Source organism: Notechis scutatus, chromosome 2 (genome assembly GCF_049901735.1).
Source record: "Notechis scutatus isolate UNSWTSFEM ecotype Mainland chromosome 2, rNotScu1.2, whole genome shotgun sequence".
NCBI classification, from domain to species: Eukaryota; Metazoa; Chordata; class Lepidosauria; order Squamata; family Elapidae; genus Notechis; species Notechis scutatus.
In genome coordinates, this window is record NC_142010.1 from 36,740,709 (window position 1) to 36,766,552 (window position 25,844).

Here is a 25,844-nt window from a genome sequence, read left to right on the forward strand (position 1 = left end):
GTTGTAGCACCCTCACTTTCATGAGGCCAGGTGAGAAACGCCACTTGACATGAGTGATGTCAAGTTGGCTATGCCCACCCAGTCACATGACCACCAAGCCACACCCACCAAGCCACGCCCACAGAACTAGTTGTTAAAAAACCTGAATCCCACCCCTGGTTATAAATCACCCTTTTCAGTGCCATTGTAACTTTGACCAGTCACTAAATGAACAGTTGTAAGTCGAGGGCTACCTGTATATTAGGGACAAGTCTACCAGATGCCAAAGGGCAAAACAGTCCTGTGGCTTAAGCTGTTGCAGATACCAGTCTCTAGAAGGAATTACATTTTTTATTCAGTTAAGTAGCCCAAGAAGATACTTTGCTTGATGGTATTAGAAGCCATTAAAAAAGCTTCCTTCATGTCTACATGATACAATAACTTATCATTATTAGAGCAACCATGATTGTTTTACTGGGCTGATATGATTCTGCATAAAAATTATTTGCACAACTAATATGAAGGAGTTATCGCTGCTGAAACACTCCACACACAGGAAGTTTGAACTAGCCAAAATATGGAATTATCTTCAGCCTTGTTTTTAAACACATCTTAAACATTGTTTTTAAATGCATTCATCTTTAAACACAACATTGACTTTAGCCAAAGTATGGAACGATCCTCAACATTGTCTTTAAACACTTGAATCACCCTTTTCCCATGACTCGGCAGGAAAGCAAGACAGACAACATCAGATATGTGGATCACCCCAGGGCATTCTGAATATAATCAAGTTTCTGAAGGTTCCTTTACTTTGACAGTTGGCAAAATAACTACTAGATTGCTCTGCCACATGATGAGGAAGCGGCCATTCTTTATTTTCCTATATTATGATAGAGACTAAATAACATGAAGGGAAATAACATGATGGTGCATAAGTGCACCATCGTGCCTACCATCCCTGTCCTATTGTCCCCATTTATTCGTACCTATTTCCTATATTCTTACTCATGTTTATACTTTTACCTATTATCTTGTAAGTGATTGAGAAATCAAATAAATAAAAAATAAAAAAAGTTGAGAGTGATATGCCAAAAAACGTCTTGAGAATGTCCTAAATGAATCATATTTCAATCCATCTATCAACAGTTTTCTCAATGGGACACAAATGTTTTTGCCATTTTATTTATTACCTTCTTCAGCTCCAAATTTTATTAGTAGATGTAAATATACTATACAGCACTAAATTCTTGAAAGAATTATGAATATGTATGTATGTATGTATGTATGTTGAGGTCTGAGAAGCCTTACAGTTCTAAAAAGTGAAAATATAAAATGTAATTACTGACCATACACATGAATTTATAAAACTTTTAATAAGGTTTGGTAAATGCACAAGTTTAATTCATAAATACAGATGAACTAGTACAAAATTAAAAAGAAAAACTTGATTCATAAATGTAATGAATTCCAACAGCCACCTTCTTATACGATTAAATGTGAATTGATATCAGTGCAGTCAGAACAAATTTCAAAATACTAATACTAATCCAGTAATTCTGCTTAGATGGGAATGAACGTCCCTTCTAGCACATCGGCATCCTCTGCTGAGGAACTAAATAAATCTTTGGTTTTGTAATAAAAAATAAAAATGTATTGCAACCTCCAATAAATTAGTATGGGGAGGAAATCACACAAACTAATTTGAAAAGTTCACATTCATGCTTTAAAATATAATTGACTTCTCTCTATGCTGAAAAGTGTACTTAAGGCGTTATAACTTGTAACTACACAAAATTGTACTGATTATGTTAACCATAAAGGTACTATTCAATTGATATTGACCTTAAAGGATAAAAAAAGTATGTGTTGTTATTGTATTGAGGATGATGGGAGGGGAGGTATATTATTATAAGTATGAAGAATAGACATGTGAAGTTTGTATTTTAAGTGAGAACATAGTAGAAAGCATTATCTATTTTTCAGAGATACATAAAATATAGTGTTAAGAAAAAAAATCAAACATAAGAAATAAAAGTTGTAGGGTTTCCCAATGAAAACTTATTCTTCTACGTTAAGATTTTTGAAATAGCCATAAAACAGACATCAACTAACATTTGACTGCTTCACACTTGACTGTAGTCTCTGCACTAACAGCACAATTGTAGCAACTCAAGTGCTGCTACTATCATAGAAATCACAGTAGATACATAATCACAAACAGTGCTTCAATCTAAGCATTGCCTAGCTTAGAATTTCAAGAATGAGGGGTGATTAATGGGTGTGGACCAAGTCAATCTTTCTTAAGGGCTTTCTCCCCCCAGACTTTGTCAAAATAGAACTGTATCCTCAATTTATAGGCTCTATTCAGTGATTATTAAAACATCATTACAGCATGAGCATTATCAAGTGCAAAGGTTATGGGGTGCTAAAAAGCAAGCCAGATAGCAGAGGTGCAGTAAAAGTTCCATTTGTTTAATGGAGATTGGGCAGAATTGGCATGATTCAATTAGTCATTGCGGATTAGAACAGTGCACATTTTTTTTTTGGGGGGGGGAGTAATCTACAACTAGATGTGAACATGATAGGAATGTCTAAAAACAAATTCAGAAAACATGGTTCCCTAAGCTATGATTTATCTAGATACAGATCTAGAAAAAAAAAAAGCAGCATATCATGCTTCTGCACATTTGCAGTTCAAGCAGATACCGAGAATTGCTTAACTGTAGTCTTCTACCTTAAAAAGAAAGGAATACTAAAAGAAACTGATTTACTGAGTTGACAAATCAAAATAGTATCAGCTACTGAGGCAGCAGTTCTCCTTGCTTTTCAGTACCAGTGGCTCAAGAGGAATACAAAGATCTAAAAAAATATACTAAGGGTTGTGGTGCTTTTGTAAATGTTTTGTCCATCTTTCTGTTGCGGTGATCTCTAGAAAAATCTTCCAAGTTCTGTCCTTGTTAATGTCTCCCACGTCTACCTTCAAAAGCATGATGTTCTTTATGGGCTGAAAGGCAAGATAGCTCGTGAGTCTTAAATAGATTTTGTTGATACAGTTTGTAAACATTGTGCTCTACTTACATCGCGTGCGGAGGCCACTTACGTTTATAAAAAACTGCTTTAAAAGATGTCTGGGGCAGAAGCTCATAGATCTTTTTTAAAACTGAAGCTTCATTTGCTAATGATGCATTTACATTCCAGACTTGAACAACATCTTCCCGGTCACGAACACTGACACTAACACCAATTACTTCATCATCTGTTGGAAAAAAAACAATATTATTTTGCTTTTAAAAAAACTTTGCCCAGGCCTTTGGCAAGAATGATTGAAGCCTCCTTTGGGCTGTGTAAATCTGTTCTTTTTTATTCCTATCTGGTTTTGTCATCTTTGCCAATTTTGACTTCTTTATTTTTATTTACTTTGGTACTGTTTTCAATGCTTTTGACCAGAGTTGTTGGGAGTCAAGTGATAGAAATATTTTCAACTTAATACAGAACTCTTACCCTACAAACAGAGACACGAAATGAGCTTATTAAATAAAGTGTAACAATCACAATGAAAAGACATGTTTATGTTCTTTGACATGCAATGCTAAACATTCTACCTCAATATTTCTATACTGAGTTTCAGAGGGTGCAGAGTATTGTGTAAGAGAATCAGTTATCCTAGACGTAACATTAACCACTGGTAGCAGGGAAGACTTAGTCAAGGAACAGAAAGCAGCCATGAACATTAGGAGAAAAATAACTGTAGCACTTGAGGTCTTGATTTTAAGGAAAAGTAAAGTCTGAATAGTCAGCTGTGTATTTTGGATTCCAAGCAAGAATGAATCCATGGCAGGAGAAGTTAATAAGAAAAGGAGCTGAAGACAGATGGAAGTTCCTCAAAAGATACTAAAAGACAAAATGCTAAAGACAGGAAGAAAATGGATGGCAACAGAAGCTAATGTGGCTTCACAAATATATACAATGTGGAAAGAGAGGTCATGAAGAAAAAGTACATACATATAGCCTTCAAGTGGAGAAATAATATCATCAAAGCTAAAATTCATAATTAATTGCATCCTATTGAAGGAACAAACTATCCGGCCAAATCTTTTTGAAGAAATCATGTGAACCGACATAGTGCCAGGTGACAACAGGATCTTGCCCTCATTTTCAAAAAAGGGAAAGATAATATCCAATAAAATACAGACCAATCAATATCAGTCAGTATCGGGAAAGATTCTACTACAGATCATAAAGACAATAATCTGTAAACGTCTTGCAAAAAAGTATGACAATTACAAGACGCCAACACAGATTTGTCAAGAACAAATATTATCCTTATTCCACAGAATATGGAATGATGGAGAAGGAACATATATTGATTTTAGTAAAGTAATCTGATGAGGTTTTCCTGACAATTAAATAGATATGTAACTATCTAAAAATATAAAAAATGCTAATCGAAAGCTCCTTATTACAGTGGAGGGAGATAACTGAGTGGCTACTTCAGATATGTGTTCTGTACTCTGTATTTTTATTAACGATTTTTATAAAAAGGTATAGGAAACATTTATTAAATTTGCAGATGAATATATGAGGTAGAGAATATATCAGAAGAAATAATTCAAAAAAATCTTGATAGCTTAGAGAAAATAACAGGGTGGATTTTAATGAAAATACATGCAAATCTTTTCACTTTAGGAAACAAAAATTAAATGTTGGAAACAAAATAAGTAAGATATAGACTTGATGGTATTTTGCAAAAAAGGGTTCTTTCTAAGTACTAGCTAATTGCAAACCGAATATTCTGTCTGATTGCAAACAGAATATGAATCAGTGGTATACTGTGGCTACAAAAGGTCAAATGTAATGTTATACTGTATCATTTCCAAATCAAATAATTGTTCTATGATATTCTGTGTTGGACAAACCCATCTTAACACTCTGCCCACTTTGGGCATTGCACTTTAAGAAAGATATTCAGAAAAACTGAAACAGATGAAAACAGGGAAAGATGATTTCAGTGAGAATGATTGTGGGTAAAAACAAAGCCCCACACATTCAAACTGAAAGAACATGGTATGTTTAGTCAAGAGAACCCTGAGGGAATAATATAAAAACAGAGTAAAATGGTAGATAAATACACGAAAGGATGTCACACAAGTAAACCTTTTCCCAATGGTAAGAGCAGTTTGACAATGGAATCAATGACCCAGCCAAGAAGGTGGGTTCCATTCACTGCCTATGTTCAAGCAGAGATGAGACAGTCCCATCTGTTGGGGATATTTTTAATTTAGATTCCTTCACTGATTAGGTATTTGACTCTATGACCTAAATTTCTCTTTCTTTGTTTTGACCTCATCAAGAGGAACTGCTCTCTTTCTAAGTCAGTAAGCTACACACCAGGATAAAAGTCAAGCTTTCCATTCCGTTTGGGAACAGTGCTAGCAGATAAAACGTAGCATTATCTTTTCTAAGATCATATTTTTTCTGTTCCTTTTGTGTAGGTGTGGTGATAGCCTTGTGCCCATAAAAACCGGGCAGATTTTGTAAACTAATCCTTACAAAAAAAAAAAAAAAAGGATTACAAAAAACACCAACTGGCATGTCAAACATATACACATATAACTGAATGAAACTACTGTTTCTGTTGGCTTCACTCTTAGATAAAGTTGAAGAAAAATCAGTACAGGTACCTTTTAGTACCAGCTGACTCAGGCCAAAAGCCAATCCACTATGAATGTGAAAGTCCTAGCAAACATTGGCCAGCTAAATTAAAATGGTCAGCAAGCTTAGGCACGAGATGCTCACAAGTTAAAGCAAACATCAAATAATAAAAACATATTCTTACTTGTCGCACAATGGTCTGTAAACTGCTCTCCAATTGTAGCTAACAGTAACTCTTTCCAAACTGCAGACTAGCAAAAAAAAAAAAAAAAGGAAATTAAGATGCCACATATTTTTTGCCACATACTACATATCCAGTTTGATCTGCAATGAACTTCTTGCAATAACTACCATGTTATTTTAGCTATGCATATTATTATAACTTTGCATTCATAATTGTTTGCAGAAAAATATTTATGGATTGGAAGCTGCTGAACTGAACAGGTAATGTAACTAATATCCTTTTAATCATGTTTTATAAAAACACTGCACATTCCTAACTGAGGATACAGAGAAAAAGGATTCTTTCGTCTAGAAACTGATTTGGTTGGATTATTGCTCCTGTGTCAGTTTTTATGCTCATTCTGCACAGAATTCTATTAATTTGTCCACTTACAAACGCCATGAATGGTAAATGATGACTACACTTACATTTACCATTAATACATCACCCTTTGTCTGTCCATATAGTGCAGTTCTGGTGACTGCTCACAAGGTTTGGAATGCCTCTGCCCTAGAGGCTCAAAGTCTAAATATCTTGGCTATCTATTAATGGGCAGACACAAAAAAAGGAAATAGAGTGGCAGCATGGGTTTTATCACTGAAAACAAAACTTTTTAATTTAATAATAATGCCACTAATAATTTATGCACTGAATTAAGCCAGAACTAGAAGAAGCTGACAGTGATATGCAAACTTAAGTGTTACAATTCTTAAGATAAGGCAAGCAAATAAGTGTTCTTTTGATGAGTGAATACTTGGTGTGCTGAAAAATCCTCCCCTAAACAAAGCATGTGGAAGATATGCAAAAAGAGAGAAAAGGAAGGGATTTCCTGCTTTATGAACAGGCTTTGTTTTTACTTATTTGACACTAAATAATGCTGTGTAGGTTCCAAGTTATATAACCCATGTAACTGGAAATGTGATATGAGTCTCTCTGCACTAATATACCTCAACATAAAATTACGTGCACACTGAAACAACATACCGTACTGTCTTTGGCCACCTTCATTTTCCATACACCTCCTTTGGCATTGCTTTCTTCTTCCCTGATTTGTGAAAAAACACATGATTCACTATACAGTTTTACAATAGTGTGAATGCAGGGCTACGTTTATTCCATAGAAACATCATGAAGAGAACTTAGTAACCCACAAGAAGTCGGAAGCTTAGAATGTTATTTCATTTAAATTTTCTGTTTCTCCTGAGTTTTGTGGCATTGATTAAGAAAAAACACTTTCCTTTTCAGAAAAAGAAAAGGCGACCAAGTAGAATTAATGGTCATCAATAAGCTTTAGGTTTAAAACTCCTGTTGAGTTCTTAATTTTGTTCTAAGACCATCAAACTGACTTAGCAAAATAATTTCCTCCACTACATATGCCTTATATAAATTGCTTGTTTCTAGGGAAAATATGAAATTCTCTTCATGATCTTAGGTGGTCTAACTAAACAATCTGAAATAACCACCAACATTTCTACATTCAAATAGCTATACAATTTAGGAATGAACACCCTTTGAATGGTATGGGAGTAGGAATGATTTCCAGAGAGAGAGAGAAAATTGCAGACTCCAGGAAACAGAAACACTACTCAGGTGACTCTAAGGACACAGATAAACCTCTACGTGCTTCAATGACCCTCTAAAAGGATGCAAATGACCAACTGTCTGCAAAGAGTATAAATCCTTCCATTCCCCACTATCCTGTCAGAGCTGAAGAAGCTTCTTGGATGAGAAGCGAAACCTCTTCAAAGAAAAAAGAAAGTCCAGTTGCCTCCTGAAAAAGCACCTTTGGGGCAACCATGACCCAGATGACTGAGAATCCTGCAGACTTTCACCAGCGTTTCTATTTCAATCGGGGAACACTTTAGACCAGGGGTTGCCAACCTTTTGGATCTCAGGGACCACCAAACTCATACTTTTAAATCCCGAGGACCACTAATACGATTTTTTAAAAAAGCTAATATATTTAATATAATTTTTTATGTTAAATATAAATTATATATATACATATATATATACATATATATAATTACATATATATATATACACACATATACACACACATACATACATACATGATACACACACACACACACACTTATTTAATTATAACAAAAATGTAAATGCTTAATGATAACAAAATAAAACGTTCCAGGCTGGAAGCCTCCCCTCACCTGGCACCTTCCAAAGAGACAGAAGAGCGGGTGGTGTGTGTGTGTGTGTCTGAGCTGAGGGGCCTCGTGGCAAATGTCGCTGGGAGAAGCAGAGGCAGAGAGGGGGCTTTGCTCTCCTTGGGGGGCAGCGCCCCTTGGCTGCCACTCCAGGGGCTTCTCAGCAGGCATCTGCCTGCAGAAGGACTGCCGCTCTTGGTGATTAATTTGGGGAGGGGAGGGGGAGAAAGTGGGAGCTCCTTTCAGAACCTAGGTGGAGGATTGAGAGGCTCAGATCTGCAGCCGAGGAAAAGCTGGGGGTGGGCTCTTCCATCGTCACCTGGAGACAGGCAAGGAAAGGTGTCCCTGGGGGCACTTCACTCGCTTTAGCACTTCGCTGCCAAACCCAGCCACAGCCAGTGATTATTTGGGGTGAGGGGGAGGGAGAGAGAAAGCATCTCTCGCAGTACCAGAGCAGGAAAGGAGACGAAACAAAGCTCCCTCTTTCACTGAGACGTACAAAACACCAATCTACCGTGTTCCAGGAATTCTTTGAAATCATCAAATGCTCCCACTTGCAGTTCCCGTGCCTCCTGGCTCAGGTACCTGAGATGCTTGCTCCCACACATGGTGGCGGCGGTAACAACAGTCCCTTCCCCCAGCGCCCGCTGTCAGCTCTCCTCATTAGTTTTCTAGCTTTGAATTGCTCCCGGCTCTCTCTCTTTCCTCCCCCAGTCCACATGCAGGCAGGAAAGGAAAGGGAGCCGGAGCCGTGCACAGCTCTCCTTTTCCAGCCCTTGCTGCCTCTTCCCAACATCGAAGCCTCAGAAATGCAGGCAAAGCCGCCACAGCGGTAGCACCCTGAGTTGCTTGCTTCTCCACTACTGCCTCCTCCTCCTCCAGCACCACTTCCTTCTCTGGGTAGGGCAATTCTTAACTAACCAAGCATGCTAAGGCAACTCAGGACGCTACTACTGCGGTGGCTTTGCCTGCGTTTCCAAGGCTTCGATATTGGGAGAGGCAGCAAGGGCTGGAAAAGGGGAGAGCTGTGCACGACTCCGTCTCCCTTTCCTTTCTTGCCTGCACGTGAGGGGGGGGGGAAGGAAAGAGAGAAAGCCAGGAGCAATTCAAAGCTAGAGAACTAATGGGGAAGAGCTGACAGTGGGCGCTGGGGGAGGGGACTGCTGTTGGCGCCGGGTGTAGGAGCTGGTTGGCGCGTGCATTTCAGGGGCCTGACTCCAGGGTCCCTCGGAGAGCCAGGAGGTGCAAGAACTGCGCAGTCCAGATTAATTGCTTTTGGGGGCCATTTCTTCTGCGGCCCACCAAAAATTTTCCACGGCCCACCAGTGGGCCACGGCCCACTGGTTGGCAACCACTGCTTTAGACAATATAAGCAATTTTCAAAATGAAGGTTTCACTTTACATACTGAGGGACAACCACAGGGGGAAATGAAATTATAGGATAGTATTATTTGGAGAAATGATGGTGAAATTCTAGTATCTTTTTCATTTGGAAAAAGTTGTTTTTAAATTAAAACACTTTACAACAGATAAAATTTTATTATTTTACTTGTTTTACTATAACTCAGTAAATGCCACTATTCCTCTTTGCCTGCCTGCTGCCAAAATTTAAAATGATGGGAGGGCCTGAGATGAGGGGCACTACAGCAAATGGGGCCTACAAGCTACTCATCTCTGATTTATGATAGGATGCAGATGACAATTGTAAGTGAAAGCTGCTGATACAGTATGGACTTCAGGGAAGAACAGTAAACCATTACATGAAAAAGTGGCCCAACTGGTTTATCACTACAAACTCAAAAGTCTCCCTGAGTAAGTAAACTAATACTTCAGTTTAGTAGACCTTGGCTTTTCAGCAGCATTGTTGCAAGCATTCATTAGTAAAGTTCTACCAAAATTTTACAAAGTGTGTTTTAGTTCAAATACATGCAATAGACAAACATTGTATTGCTTAACATGAACTTTTAACTAGAACAATCCATGAAGCTTTGAAAGACAAACATGAATCATCTAATGTCCCATATTAGACATAGTAAAAAAAAAGTATCTAATATTCTTCTGTTCTTTGTTTCCCAATGTCTTTTATATTGCTCCCCCCCCCCCCCAATAAATACAACAGATTCCCAAAACACATCAATCATTTGAATACATACCACAGTGGTCGTCTTTCTCCACGCATTAAATGATAACTACATCTCAGAGACAGGTTTGTCACAGGAGGAATATTATTATAAACGCTCCAGAAGATCTACATGGATAATGATTTTATTAATTTACAAATACCAGCAAACAATATGAAATTACCATTTGTTTAGGAAAAGTTCATAGCTCAATTATAAAGCATTTGCTTTACACACACAAAAATTCAGCTGCACTGAAGAGTATGTTCAGCTAAAGAGAAACTGCCTCAAATTCTTTTCAATCACTGGCAGTTAATGCAGTGACAACAAGTAAAATGCTCACAGTCTCCTTTGGCTTAAGAAACTTTCCTTCCTAAAATCTGAGACCATCATAATTTTGTATTCCATTATACAATTATCATGCTTAACACACGTTTTTACCTGTACAGTTTCTACTGTGTAGATCTTCTTCAAATTTGATGCACATTCAGCTGCTGTGGTACCAGGTAGGGATCTTAAATGTAAAAGAAGACAATTGTATAAACAAAATGTACTCAATACACACCAGAGAATTAAAAACAGTGATCATAAAATTGATGTTGCACATATAAAGCAGTTTACCCTAGATCAAGGGTGTCAAACGCAATTTCATTGAGGGCTGCATCAGGGTTGTGTTTGACCTTGGGGGGGCTGGAGTGGGCATGGCCAGGATGGGCATGGCCAGTTTGACGTCACTCATGTCAGGGGCACCTGTGATGGCCTGAGCACTCTGCTAAAGAAAACAGGCTCCTGAGCTTTGTTTTCAGCTGCAACAGCCTCTTGCAACCCTGTCAGCAAAAACCAAGCTCTGTTTTCACTGGCAGAAGCACTGTGGGCCAGTCCTTTGCTTTTTCCAGGATGGCCCCGCAGGCCAGATCTGGCCCCCTGCCTTAGATGCTAATACTTATAAACATGTAATCCTTTTTAAAAATCTCTGTTGAGGTAATTCCCCATTAGGAGAATGAGCGCATACAGGGAGACGTATTTGAGAGAAGTGTTTGAGTAATACACACAGAGCACACAGATACACTGTACAGTAAATGTACGTTTTTTACTTCCAGAAAGGTTTAAGCAAAGTCCAAAATAAGCAATCCAAAGTCATTCACAAGTAAATCAGTCAGTTTTCAATCCAGGGATAATCCAAATATCAAAGTCCAGTGTCAAAAAACAGTTCAGTATCAGACTTACATCAAATCCAGTAATATCAGTCAATTAGGAAAAATGAAGGAACGGCAACTCTTTCCAACAGAAGGAAACAGAGACTGAGACACACTCTCTTCTGAGATTAAGACTAAACAACCCAGGTTTCTGGCTCCATCTTATGGCCGTTTGAGAAACCACATCTAATTACAGTTTTGCATTTTCTTAAAGATACAGTTTTAAAATGTTTATCCTGGTTTATATATTTCTAACCCAAATAGCTGTTAGGTGACTCATATTCCTAACAATCTCCAATGGTACTTATATTATAATTGATGCAGCCATTAGGAGATTTGTAGCAAAGTGGTGACATTCAAAATAACATGCATTTCTTCTTTTCTATTGCATACACAACATGAATGTTCATGGCCAATGTTTCTGTGCAATAACAGACCATAAAAGGGTAATTAGGTAAAGCTAGTAGTTCCTACTAAGATTTAGGTTCGGTGGGTGTTTCCCATATTCAGTTTAGTTTTATGCACTGTGGTTATTGTACCCTCCTGCAGGAGGAAGGTTTGAGTTGGGTGGGATCTGCAAAATTATCAGTGCCTAAAAACATGTTACTGGTTTTAGTTGGAGTGATACATGCAGTCTTTCCTGGATAGGGTTGATCATGAATGAATGGTTATTGCACTAATGCAGTGTTTCTCAACCTCAACCACTTTAAGATGTCTGGGATTCAACTCCCAGAATTCCCCAGCCAGCATCTTAAACTTGACAAACAATGCACTAATGCATTAATAACTTCAGGTCTGAATTATTTTAACATATTTTACATGGGGATTACCTCTAAGGATCCATTACAAAATGCCATTACTAAGTTGCTCAAGGGTTTTTAATAAAACACAATATTTCTATATTGAAGAGTGAACATCAATCAAATACCAAGAACACAATATTTCTATATTGAAGAGTGAACATCAATCAAATACCAAGCTAGATTCAAAAGCTTCAGATCATGTTATTGTAGGATTACCTATTTCCATGCATACGTATATTGTCATGCCCCTGTTGGAATCTGATTCGGAGGGGGAGGCCGACCAGCTGACAGGGAGTGGGAGTGTGGCTCTGTTGGCTGTGGAAGAAACTGGGGAAGGGTAAAGGCCAGCTGGGCAGAGCAGGGGAGAGGAAATTCGGAGGAAGACCCAGGCCCACCCCCTCTTCATCCTAGGGCACGCAGGGAGGAATGGAGAAGGGAGCGACGTTAGTTGCATGGCTTACAGGGGAGGAAAGGACCCTGATTCCTTTCATTAGCTGCAGCTGGGAACACAGTGTTTAAAAAGGGAAGCTGCGCACAGCAAAGTTGTTGGGAGCAAATCGTGAATTATCTGGTATCGTTGAGGCTTATCTGGGTTCCTGGCATCTTCCCAACTGTGTGTGTTTTGCTGGGCTTTCAAGTCTGCAATTCCTTCTCCTGCCCTGTCAAGTCAATTACTGCAGTGTGGTTTGTGTGGATTTTTTACAGTATGTATGTACTTTGTTTTCGGACTGAATTTCCTCCACTTAAAGACTGTTCCTGGGAGAGTTTTTCCTCCAGCTGAAGTTAACCTGGACATTGGGGGCAAAGTTGGAGGTATTAAAGGGACATTTCTTTCTTATTTGATGGTGTTGCCTTTGTGCCACACCCTAGGTCATCACATATATGCTCTCTGCATTCTAGAAATGTCTTGCTGGCAAAACTATGACTAGCTATGATGTGGAGATTGGTTTATTGATAATCCACCACATGAAACAAATTCCATGTGAAGATTAGATGGGTCCATGTTGCAAAATATTTCTACTTTAAATTGAAATTTTGATTATGACCCAAGTATTTTACATTTTTCTATATCTAGCTTTTTGCTATCTGCTCTAATTATTACTTAATAATGGTATTGCTTTATCATTTTATATGTTTGTATTCCATTGTATAGGATAGTCATAACTTCTCAGAGTCAATAATTTAATTGTTTTCATAATAAAAAAACAATGTATAACTTCTATAAATAAATGCACAGATACATACAACCATAGTTTTTCCCAGTGGAAAAAACAGGGGATTTTACATACTAGTACTTTATGTAATAAAAATGTGCAAAGTTACAATCATTCACTCTGTTAGCCTATTTAAACCAAAAAGCATTTAAAGCTACTTAAGCTGTTTAGGCTGCAATTGTACACCCACCTAACTTGGATTAAATTCCCAAACTGCATTTATAAGTAAGAATGCATAAATCCACATTATACTATATACAGTACAACCCCATTCAGATATTGAAAAAAGACAAGTTGGGGAAAAATATTTCACTATTACATTAATTATATACCTTCTCCATAATTTAATTTTAATTCTAATATTTAGTTTCAGCTTTTATTTTAGCACAGTGGTGTATATCTCCTGCATTTTCACAGGGATTAAATGGGTATTAAATTCATCATTCGCATGTTTTGACAAATTCTTTTATTCAACTCCTGTTTTTACCACTAGATGGCAATCCACTATGAATTTACTTGTTACAAGTTAAATAATGATCACTTAAATCTTACTTCAACAAAAACCTAATTTCACTGGAACTACTTTAGTACATGCAAGTACTGAAAAGCCTCAGAACCTGGCACAGTATATAACACAGCGTGAATGCTTAACCATAAATATAAGTATTGTACATTATGTTCTATTCCACAAATTAATCTACCAGCAGCGATTAATTCTAATGCCAATGTAGGTACCCAATATGCACTAGCAATTTGTTTTGGTGAAAATGTAACTGACAAATACTATAGTAAAATGGAGAAATATGCGAAGCATGAAGCCAGGGCAATAAAATGACAGAACGTTGGATTTGATTTAGGAGTATCTGCAGTCATACTTTTACTATCAATGATAATCTTACTTTATTCATGCATTTTGTTGTGTGAATAAAGGAGCCACAGATCAATGTTACCATACACCGTATTCTAAATATTCTATATTAATGAGGAATGACAATATGTCATCCTTGCAGCTTTGAAAATATACATATTGTTAAACTAAAGGAGATCCAATCTAAAGCAGAAAAACAAATTGAATGTATGTTTAGAACTATTGACTGATAACAGTTACACAAACAGATAAAGAAATAATGGCTAAGCATATTGAATAAGTACAAGGATTCCATCCACCCCTTCTTCATTGTTTGTTGTTACAGGTTTAATCATTGCAGTTCCATTTTTTTTTAAAAAAAGCAAACCTTAATGTTGAAAGATTTGTGTTTACTTTGCCATACAGAGAATAGGCAATATTAAACCCCAGCTGTCAGTGTGACAGTTGCATTCCTTAAAGCACCAACAATTTTCCAAACTTACACAATAGCCCCCAAAAGAGCTTACAATAATGAGCAGAATAAAAGGTAGCACAAGATCTCAAAAACTTAAAATATGCACTCTTTAATACAGACATAATAGCAAATAATAGCATTGTTTCTTTTAATTATTATTTTCAAAGCTTCAGATCTATCAATGTAGGTTTAATGAAGTTACTATTGTATTCCCACCCCCCACCCCAATATAGGTTTTCTCCCAGGTAGGTATATCATTTTATACCTACTTAAACTAAAATAGGTTTTTGCTATTTGATTAGTTATTTTTTTCAATTTAAAGATATTTTTCTGGACATGTTCAATCACTTTTTGTGTTTTATTATTTTGAACATTTTTGTACTATCCACAAAATATGGCCACCTCAGTTTATTATCAAGATAATTGACAAACAAGTTACACCAGCCACAAAAAGATCCTTGAGAGACTCCACTTCTTATTTCCTTTAAACTGCCCATTTATTCCTTTCTTTTTTTAATCAATTTATGTGCTATTAAGTCAGTATTGAATAACAAAGTTGGAAGAGACCTTGGAGGTCTTCTAGTCCAACCCCCTGCTAAGCAGGAAACCCTATAGCCATGATGGCGAACCTATGGCATGCGTGCCACAGGTGGCATGCAGAGCCATTTGTGCTGGCACGCAAGTGCAGGCAAACTTACCTCACTGGGCATGTGCACACCTCACAACTGATTTTCAGCCGGTTTGAGGCCTTTTTCGACCTCCCAAAGGCTTGAGGAAGGCTTCTGCAGGTCGAAAACTAGCCCTGTTTCGTCACTTCCTGTTTTTCTGAAAATACCAGAAGTGATGAAGCGGGGCTAGTTTTCGGCCTGCAAAGCCTGCAGAAGCCTTCCTCAAGCCTTTGGGAGGCTGAAAAGGGCCTCAAACCGGCCGAAAATCAGCTGTGAGGCACAGTGCAGGTAAGGGAGCAGCAGGGCGGGTGGGGATTACGCACGCATGCCTAGGGGGTGTGGGGGTGTGTGCGCATTGCCTTCTGGGTCCTGGCACGCGAGTGCGAGCGTGCACACAATTTTTGGCACAGGAGTCCAAAAAGGTTAGCCACCATTGCCCTATAGCATTTCAGACAAATGGTTGTCCAATCTCTTCTTAAAAACCTCCAGTGTTGAAGCATTCATAACTTGACATCCATGCCATAGACCAGGGGTCCCCAAACTTGGCAACTTTAAGACTTGTGACTATACTAGTTGGGAGTTGAAGTCCACAAGTCTTAAAGTTGCCAAGTTTGGAGACCTCTGCCATAGACAATAGCAAATCATTTTTAAAGCAAGGGGTTAAACAATGATTCTCTAGTACTTTGTAGAGGATGTCATTTAACAGCAACTTCATAAATGTGACTCTCTTTAAATACTCTGAAGATAGAAGCACTGAACCACAAGTTGAGAACAAGGACAATTATGTATTATAAAATTAGTAATTTTATTTATGATTTTAAAAACAGGTTAAAATAAATATCTTTTTGAATCTAGAAAATGCAGGAAGATTATCGATGCTGCTCACAGCATCTTCCCATAATACAAAAAAGGTTGAAGGATTTAATCCACAGGGAAAGAACACAATGTGTATTATTAAAGTAGTTCCAATTTAAAAATTTTCCTTGTTTGTGACCAAGGAAAATTCCACAGCACTCAAATCTTTCTTCTCTTTTCTACCCACTGCTTTCTGTACCGTTTAGTTCAACCAGGATGCTAGGCAATTCAAAAGTTTGCACATCATTTGTGGCATTATGGAGGGGTCTTAGTTAAAGTACTACCAACTATGGACTGGGTTTTCAATTTGCTGTTTAAATACGCATTTTAGGAGAACAATACTGTACACTGCAGAATATGAACAGAAACTTATAGTACAGGCAAGAATGGCAGAATAATCTTGTAAAACCAAGGTTTTTGTATGTACAGTATGTATGTATAAGGTATGTAATCCAATACAATATTCCAGGTACAAGAGATCTCAGTTTTGGGATGCTCAAGAGGATACACTCATTATGAAACTTGACAACAGTAACATCTGGGTTGCCTACTAATTGCTGTTACACTTGGGCAAATCATAGTTGTGGGAAAAGCACAAGAGGAAGTAAACATACATAGCAGCAGAACCTTATAAGCTCACAGACTGATTTATAGAACTTCAGGTTGGTATAGAAGCAAACTGTTAAGGGCAGGAGAATGCTGATATTTCAGTGAGTAGATTTGGAAGAAGTCCAACAGCTGTCTAGTTCAAGAAATGGGCCAGGTAAAATGTTGCAATATTCCTAACATCTGCTTAGAATGCACCAGCTTAAGTAGACAGAATTAATTGGTAATGAACCCAAAGTAATCAGATCACTATTTTAATCTACTGCTAGCAGCTTTAAGATTGTAGGACAGCGATTAAAAACATAAACACAAGTAGTCAACTTGTGACACTTGTTCAGTGACCGTTAAAAATTACGACAGTATTGAGGAAGGGGACTTTAGTATTGGTTCCTGAAGCTGTGGCCATCACAACTTCATGATCGTGATCTGGGAGCTGAGAAGCCCAGTCACAATTATGACATTGCAGCGATTATAACACCACATAAATTATGATGTCACAATCTTCCTTGCTGGCTTCTCACAAGAAACATCAATGGGAAAGTCAGCAGGGAATTTCACTCCCCCCACTGTTTCTTCCAAGGAACCCCAGGGACTTTGTATTCTGTAGCACTCACCTCCTGCCAATACTCCATTATTATGGACAAACCCACAGTATCATGCCCATTCCCTCTGTAGCACACCCACCCACATGGCATCCCCACCCACCCACATTCTCTAGTGCCTCCCTGCAGTACCCTCCATCTCCCATGGCACCTCCATGCTCAATAGCACCTGTTTATAGCAACCCTGCTCCATGACTCTTGCACACTGACCCGCAATTTCCTCCCACCTAACAAGCTGGTCCTGGGATTACAACGGCATCAAGGACTGTCTGGATTACCATCATTAAGCAACATGGTCTTACAGTGTCACACTTTACAACTACATCACTTAGCGATGGAAATTCCAGTTCCAATTGCCACCCAAGGACTATCTGAATACGGAGATCATTTTAGAATATCCTGTTCCTAATTTCAATATTACTATGACTATCTTCTCTGATATTATTTGTAAGAGTATATTCCATCAATTCTGTATATATTTGTGAATCTAATTCATATAAAACAATACATTAGGGGTTATTTACTACAAGCAGTATTGTTAATAGTCTTCTAGCTACTATGGCTATTCTCAGAAAAATGTACATTTACTCCAATTTTAGAAAGTATTTACCCAACTATCTCTCTATTACAGAATGATAGTCCAAAATGGGGGTTATACTTTATGTTTGGAAACTGATGTCTATTTGCATGTTGTTCTACTTACCATAATTAAAAACCTTGCAAAATACATGTACAGTAGAGTTTTCTGCAGTGGCTTATTTACTTTCATTCCGCCTTTCATGCAGAAGAACCACACTCATCATTTTAACAAGGCCTTTTAAACTATTCATACTTTTCATGTTTTACTTTTTTTTTAACTACAGGTTTAACTACTTCCCTGTTTAATAACTGTTCAAACTTAGGACAGTGCTGAAAAAGGTTTAGTGTCAGTTGCTAAGGTTATAGCAGCTTCAGCATCCCAATGGTCAATCGATCATGATTCAGCACACAGCAACCAGAGCACATTTACAATGGCTGCAGAGTCACGGGGACGTGGGATTGTCATTTGCAATCTTCCTAGGACAGTGGTGGCTAACCTTTTTTGGCTCCCATGCCGATAATTACGCATGCGCTCGCTTGCACACGCTCACATGCCAGCACTCAGAAGGCAACGCGTGCTGGGGCCCCCACGCCCCCTGTGCATGCATGTGCGATTCCCCCTCATGTGCTGCACATCTTTGTGCATGCACACAATTCCCTTCATGCACAGCACATCTGCGCATGCACACACGATCCCCTTGCACTCAGCACATCCCTGCGCATGTGTGCACATCTTCCATGCACACCCCTCCACCCCCTGCACATGCGTGCCAGATACCTGACAATCAGCTGCTGGGTAGCGGTGCATGCATGCGCAGTGGGGCTCTTCTGGGTGATCTCTCGCGTGTCGGGGGAAATGGCTCTGCGTGCCACTTCCGGCACGTGTGGCATAGGTTCGCCAACATGGTCCTAGGAGCTTCTGATAAACAAACTCAATGGGGGAACTTAACATTTAACTGTAATGTATAGTTAACCACCATGGCAAAAGGTCTATAAAAATGGACAACTGCTTTTCTTAGCAATGGAAATTTTGGGCTCACTTCTGGTCATAAGTAAAGGCCTAACTACAGTAAGTCAAGAACTACCTGTAGTAATATTATGCTTGACAACCTTAGGTGATTCACTTAATAGCCCCTGTGGAGTTGACATCGTAAATTGGGTATGGCCATGTGTTGTTTCATTTAAAGACCATTCTGCTTAGAGACAGAGTTTCCAATCCCAATTATTAAATGAGGACTATCTGTATTATTTTTTATGTTAGCATCTGTTACCCCATCACTGATTCAAAAATGGTATTCTAAGCAGGATATTTATTGTATTCCTTTATTTTTCAGTAAGCAGGCACACATGAAAAAAAAAAATCTGACCCAAAACCTGTGTGTGCAATTCAAAGACTGCAAGAAAACATCAGTATGGAATAAGCACCAATCTAGGCATCATCATCATGATTTTGATTACATGCCATCAAATCACTGTTGCCTCTTAGTGACCGCATGAAGAGAAGTTCTCCAGGATGAGATTACAATATTTTGTACTTAATTGTATAATGAAGAATCCGGAATCTAACTAAAAAAAAAAAAAGGAAGGAAAACTGGGAGTACAGAATGCTATCCCCTCATATCACACTTCCCTGTACACTTACATTCCAAGTACTTTTAACTGTTTATGATACCCAGAGATTTTCACTGAGCATCAAATCAATATCTACGGGAAAATAAGTGTCATTAATCAGCACTCTGGACTTATATGACCCTATACTGAAATCAGATTGAACTCCTTTTAAAATTTAAAATGGAAAACAAATCATCTGGTTTTGTCCTTTTCTTTTGACAAGCTGTTAAGCAGTGCTAATAAAATACAATTGGTCCTAAATAGTTTATAGTTTAGGCCAGAGTGCCTTGCCTCAGAGGAAGCTGTTTATTCCTTAAGGTCTCCTTTCTTTCTCAAGTTACAACTCCAGTTCTGTAAAGAAACTCAGCTACCTTTTACATGATCTGACTGGACAGGGAGTGAAACAAGTGTTGGGATATCAAGAAATTAGAACACACACACACACACACACAATCATTTGATTCAGTACAAATAAGCATATCTGCCTAATTTTGGAATAACTGACATTATTTTTGATGGAGGGAGTTTTGATCTGGGAAAAGGTCAACATGATTTATAAATGTGGCAGAAAAATACTTTGTTATTTTTAGAAATGATTATGGTTGCAGTAAAATGGAGAGGAGGCATAAGTGGTGTGTTTTTTCTGTGTTTAATAACATGAATGTAGGGAGTATAGATTCTCAGGCAGCCCAATTTTAAAATATTGAATGCAGAAAGAGATCAAGATACAATGTATGGGACAGTTAACAATTTATAAAAAGTTCAGCTTAAACTAAAGTGATGAGGTTTATAGGCTAAAGCATAGCAATATAATGCTTAAACAGGGAGGTGTACAATTCAAAATTTAAATTCCTTCAAAATGGTTCATGCCTGTGCAAGCAACACATTTTATCTTGGAAGCCTTGCCTATTAGTCTTTTTTTTATAAAAAAGATAATACTATGATGAATTAGGAGTGGCATAGGATGAGCAGCATAATGCTCCTTAGGATGTAGACTTCTTAAAGATAATTATGATTCAAATTTTATATGTTAGAAAAAGCAACTATTACAAATATCCTGGAGGTCTCCCATTTGTTGTCAACTAAACCAAATCAAACCATTTAACATTCCCCTTAAATTATCTTCATTATCTGGGTAAGTGAGATATAAACAAAACATTCACATCAAAGCACTCTAAAATACTTTTTTTCCAGGCAGGGAATCCCTACCTTAAGGCAGTTTTTACTATGACACTCTCCAAAATACATTGGGTTACAACTGCCACTAGTGAACTTTTATTTATTTAATTTATTTAAATATGCAAATAGCCAAATTCTGGGTGACTCTCAACCCAAAATTAAAACAAAATCTATCCACAATAATTAAAAAAAAACTTAAAATCTTCCACCACAAATACCTTGGCAAGGATGATAAAATTTGCAGTCCAGAACATTAGCTATTTAGGATAAGGTTGGCAGGTCATGGATCAATCCGAAAAGTGCAACTAATTAAAAACAACCTCTAGAAAAGATGAATTAAATATCTAAAATAACATTAGTGTGATGCTTCATATTCAGAATTCAGAAGCAGGCACTCAAAAGTTCAATGAAATTGCCTAAGTATCAAAAGTCAGACTAACCCTTTTCTCTGATTTTGTTAACTAGAATCAAGTCTCTTAGCCATGGGCTTGTTTTGAAGCACAGTTTCTAAGAAGAGATTGGACAACTATTTGTCTGAAATGGTATAGGGTTTCCTGCCTGAGCAGGGGATTGGACTAGAAGACCTCCAAGGTCCCTTCCAACTGTTATTCTTGGAGAGGAAAAAACGGTAACCCAATTCATATCTAAAACTAAGCCATAAAAGATGAATTATTAGATAGTGGGTAGCTTCACACCTTCTCCAAACTGTACACAAACAAAGCACACATTTTTAATTTAGAGTGAGGCACTAACTCTGCCAGCCTTGCCGCCATTTCTATGTGCTTTCCAAAACTCTTGTGGGCATCCGAGGGAGGTGCACTTGTTGAATTCCTGCCCACTTTAAAAGTCTGAGTGGGGGAGGGGAGAAGAGTGACCACCGCAGAGCTCCTTCCCCTCCCCCACCCAGCGTTTTGCTTAAGACCCCCCCCCACCCTTATTACTTATCCTCCCATCATCACGACAGAGGCTTCCGAGGTTGCCAGAAATAGCAAGGAGAATGTCAGTAGACTTGTAGCCCGCGGGCATTTTGCAGGTAGGCAGACACGGGCTCCTAGGCAAACCCGGCTGAGGGTCCAGCGATGGAGCCACGCGTGGGCGGCCGAGATGCTGAGGCAAAGGGGAGCGAGCAAGAGACTCCACTTTGCCGGGCTTGGGCAATTCGCGCCCTTGAAAAAGCGGAGACCTGCCGGCGCAGTGAAGGGGAAGGGCCGAGGAGAAAGCCAACAAAGGCCAACTCTCCCCCGCCAGGCGTTCGGTGTCTCCGGCGGGCCGGGGATGGCGAAGGCGCGGGGAGCCCGGGAACGACGCCTTCGCGCCCCACCGCCAGGCCGAGCCGAGCCGAGCCGAGCCGGGCGCAGACAGCGCTCTCCCTTTTTCTCGCCCGCTTCCCCATCCGGTCTCCCCGCCCGCACTCACTTGTCGAGCCAGAAGGTCCAGGGCGAGTGGAGCGGGATCCCACCGGTCTCGGCCTCCAGGCCGCGCAGTTGCTGGGAATCGAGGGCGGCCTCGGCGTCCGGCTCGTCTTCCTGCTGCTGGGGCGCCGGGCACGGGGTTTCAGGCGGGCCCGGCTGCCGCTCGGGGGGGCTGAGCGCCATTGCCCTGCGCTTCCTTCGGCCCTGGCTGAGTCAGCGCTGCCTTGTTCGGCGAAAGCCCGCCTCGCTGCATAGGCGGCCAGCGGCCGCCAGGGGGCGCTCCCTGGCTTACCCAAAGTGCCGGGGCTCGGATCAGCCCGCCGGCAGCCCTGCGCATATGCGTGAGGCTCTTATTCTTCGGCTGAGAGTCGACGCTGTGCAAGGCGCTTGGCCGGATAGCTGACATCTTGCAATGCGGGCGGTCTGAAGTTAGCAAGAAGAGACAGGGGTGGAGGGGAAATGGGGAGTGACGGTGGATAGGTAAGGGTTCATTCAGGTCATGGTTGTCCCAAAGGTGCATTTTTCCCAAGAAGCAACTGGACTTTCTGGTTTTCCTTTGAAGACCTTTCGCTTTTCACTCAGCAAGCTTCTTGGACGAGAAGCGAAACGGCTTCAAAGAAAAACCAGAAAGTCCAGTTGCTTCTTGGAAAAAAAAACATCTTTGGGATAGGTCAGTGGCGGATAAAGCTTACTGGTGCCCTAAGCACTGACAAATCTTGATGCCCTGCTCCTTTGTACGTACTGTACAAACGAAGCCATATTCTCAACTTTGTGGTGCCTCCTTTGGGCCTGGTGCACATGCTTTGTCTGCTTAATGGTTAATACACCAATGGGTAAGGGTTACACATGAATTTGCTAAGGTGCAATTCGGTTCGCCTGTTTATTTCCATGAATGCAGGCAGGGCTGTCAACCAAGGGAGCATAAATCTGAACCATCACTAGGTGGCAGCAGCAGCTTTGAAGCGTTTTCTATACCTGGTGGCCCCTAGTAGATTTGACAAAGTCCCTTCTTCAAGAGGAGACCTTCCAAATGGTGTCGCAGTGGCAAGTCCCCAATTGGAGGCCATTGTTTTGGAGTTGCAATTGGAATAAACTGGAGGTCACTAGATTGGGAAGGCAACATTGTATTTACCCTTTAAGTTTTTTTTAAAAAAGGTAGCTTAGTATTTGTTTCAGTTCAGTGAGAATGTATTGAAACATGTAATTCCTATACTTATGTAAATTTTTCTTTGAAAAGTTTTACTGTATTTAAAGAAACTCAAATACAAGGATAAATTCAAACCTATGTATACTTAGCCTTTTGGTTCAGCCTCTCTTCACCCTACTTCAGTTTTTATTCCTCTGAATCGCCAGTATGATACAAGTAAACATGTAAACTAAACATGAACGTACACAATACTTTTAACGATTTATACTGGAATCTTCAAACTTTAAGGTACTCCCAAGTATCCTGGTGTAGGCAGTATTATGGCAGAAATAACACTGATTGATTGACACTGGCCAACAACTGAGCAGGACTCAACAATCCCTGTTAATTCCCTATGGGCTGCCCAGAAATACTCCCTGAAGCAGTTCACTCTGCCTCTGAAGATGCCTTCCACAACTGCCAGCAATACATATAGACAACAGAAAAATAAGCCATGGTCATTCAGACCAAAAGCTTATCATTGAATACTCCTGATTATGGAGCACATCTTTCTGAATTCACTGATTACACCATACTAATAGTATTCCTGTGTTCTGTAATAAGGAAAGATTCTGTTATCTGCAACAAAGCTTTAGTATCAAAATGTATGAGGTCAGGCAAAGCTCAAGCAGTTTCATATTTAGGAATTCTCCCTAGAGAGTTTGGACATAATCTGCTGGAAGGTTTTCTGCAATTCTTTTCTCATAAACACCCTTACTGTTCAGGTACAGGAAAATTAGCATCATTATTGGTATAGGACATCAGAGACATTGTCTGAAATATATATAAAAGGCACTTTTAGAAATGTGAATAACAAGAAGGATCATTTTACTGTGCTTGGCAGATGTGTAAAAGGGCTAGAAGAATTTTGGATTCAATTACCATACACAGATTTAAAGGATTTTAAAGAATCTTCCTCTTGGGACTAATGAGACAAGCAGTTGGAAAAATGTCATGGAACTTTGCTTTTGTGTAAGATAACCACAGCAAGATTATAGTATGCACAAAGATGGAAATACATACAAAGAGAGAAATGATTGATGAAAACAATAGAACTTTCCTGAGATGGCCAGATTGACTTGTTCGATCTACATTTATTACTGCCTGGTAATCCCTTATTGATTTTTTTTTGTATAAAACAGAAAAAATAAAGTTATGATTTATGATGTTGACAATTAGATAGGATCAATTAGCAAAAGAAAAGAGTCTTGACTTAATTTTAGAAGAAGAGGTAAATTTATACTTGTAGTTATAGGATTGGAAGCCTCTTTGTATCTTTGTATCTGTTTTTCTTTCTTGCACTCTTAACTTTTTCTTTGATTTCCTTTTCTTCTTTCTTCCTTGTTCATGCATTTTTATGAATTTTTAATCTTTGGTTTTAAAACATATATATTTTTGAGTTAAAATTTAAATTTAGGTTGTCCTCAACTTATGAGTTTGCTTATTGACCTTTTGAAGTTGTAAGTGACCTCCCTGGCAGTATTTATAACTGGATTCGAAGTTCCAACAGCATCTCCCACCATCGCCTGACTGTGCTTTCGGCACTCAGCAACTGTATTGCTGTGTGCATCATCCTGCAGTGACATGACTGCATTTTACAATGGTTTTGCTGAAAACTGGCATTTACTTCCAGGTTTTGGCAATACCTGACCATAGTAAACCATTGGCTTGCTTAACAGTTGAAGTAGGTGCTTTACGACTACTGCATTTGTTTAATCTGCTGCAAAATAATTTATAAAATCAGGTCGATCATATGGGTGACTTGATTTACAACAGGGGTGTCAAACTCTAGGCCCTTAGGCCAGATCCGGCTCATGGGATGGTTAAAACTGGCCCATGGGGCTGGCCTGGAAATAGCAAAGGACTGGCCCGCAGTCAGGGGTGGGATGCTACAGGTTCTGCCCAGCTCTATAGAACCGGTGGCTCTGAAGAGCATCAGACACCAAACTGGTTCTGTGTTTGCTGCTGTTTAGCCCACCCACCTGCCCGGGTTCTTACCTGTCCTTTATTTCCTGCTTTTTCAACCTCAGCTGCTTTGCGCGGCACAGCTGAGGTTGAAAAAGCAGGAAAAAAGTGGCTTTTCAAATGCTGCGCACCTGCGCACAGCGCTTTTCAGCTGTCCGGGCGGCACAGCCTAAGGTTTTTTACACGCACGCGCAAAACGTAGTCACTGAACCGGTAGTAACACCACCCCTGCCCGCGGTGCCTGTTTGGCTGACAGGGTGCTGCAAGAGGCCACCCAGGGCAAAAATGGGGTGCAGGGGGGGCTCACGCAGCCCGTCTGCGCCTCGCTTTGTCCAACAGGGTGCTGCAGGAGGCGTCCAGTCCATCTCTACACCACCACCCCGCAGTCGGCCCTTGGAGGAGAACTACAATGCTGATCTGGCCCTTGAAGAAATCCAGTTTGACACCCCTGATTTATAACCATTGCAATCACAAATGTGATGGGGAGGTTCCATTACTTTC

At 39.4% G+C, this 25,844-nt stretch overlaps 1 protein-coding gene across 1 annotated transcript; it reads right to left on the reverse strand.

Annotated features, from left to right (window-relative positions):
- Positions 1–1,336: 1,336 nt before the first annotated feature.
- On the reverse strand, positions 1,337–22,606 carry EIF4E3 (eukaryotic translation initiation factor 4E family member 3). Its single transcript, XM_026679112.2, has 7 exons — positions 22,197–22,606; positions 10,587–10,659; positions 10,179–10,273; positions 6,842–6,902; positions 5,819–5,885; positions 3,083–3,238; positions 1,337–2,986 (listed from the first exon to the last, which is right to left on the reverse strand). Exons 1-7 carry the CDS (start codon positions 22,373–22,375, stop codon positions 2,940–2,942), a joined length of 678 nt encoding a protein of 225 aa, XP_026534897.1. The 5' UTR covers positions 22,376–22,606; the 3' UTR covers positions 1,337–2,939.
- Positions 22,607–25,844: the final 3,238 nt, after the last annotated feature.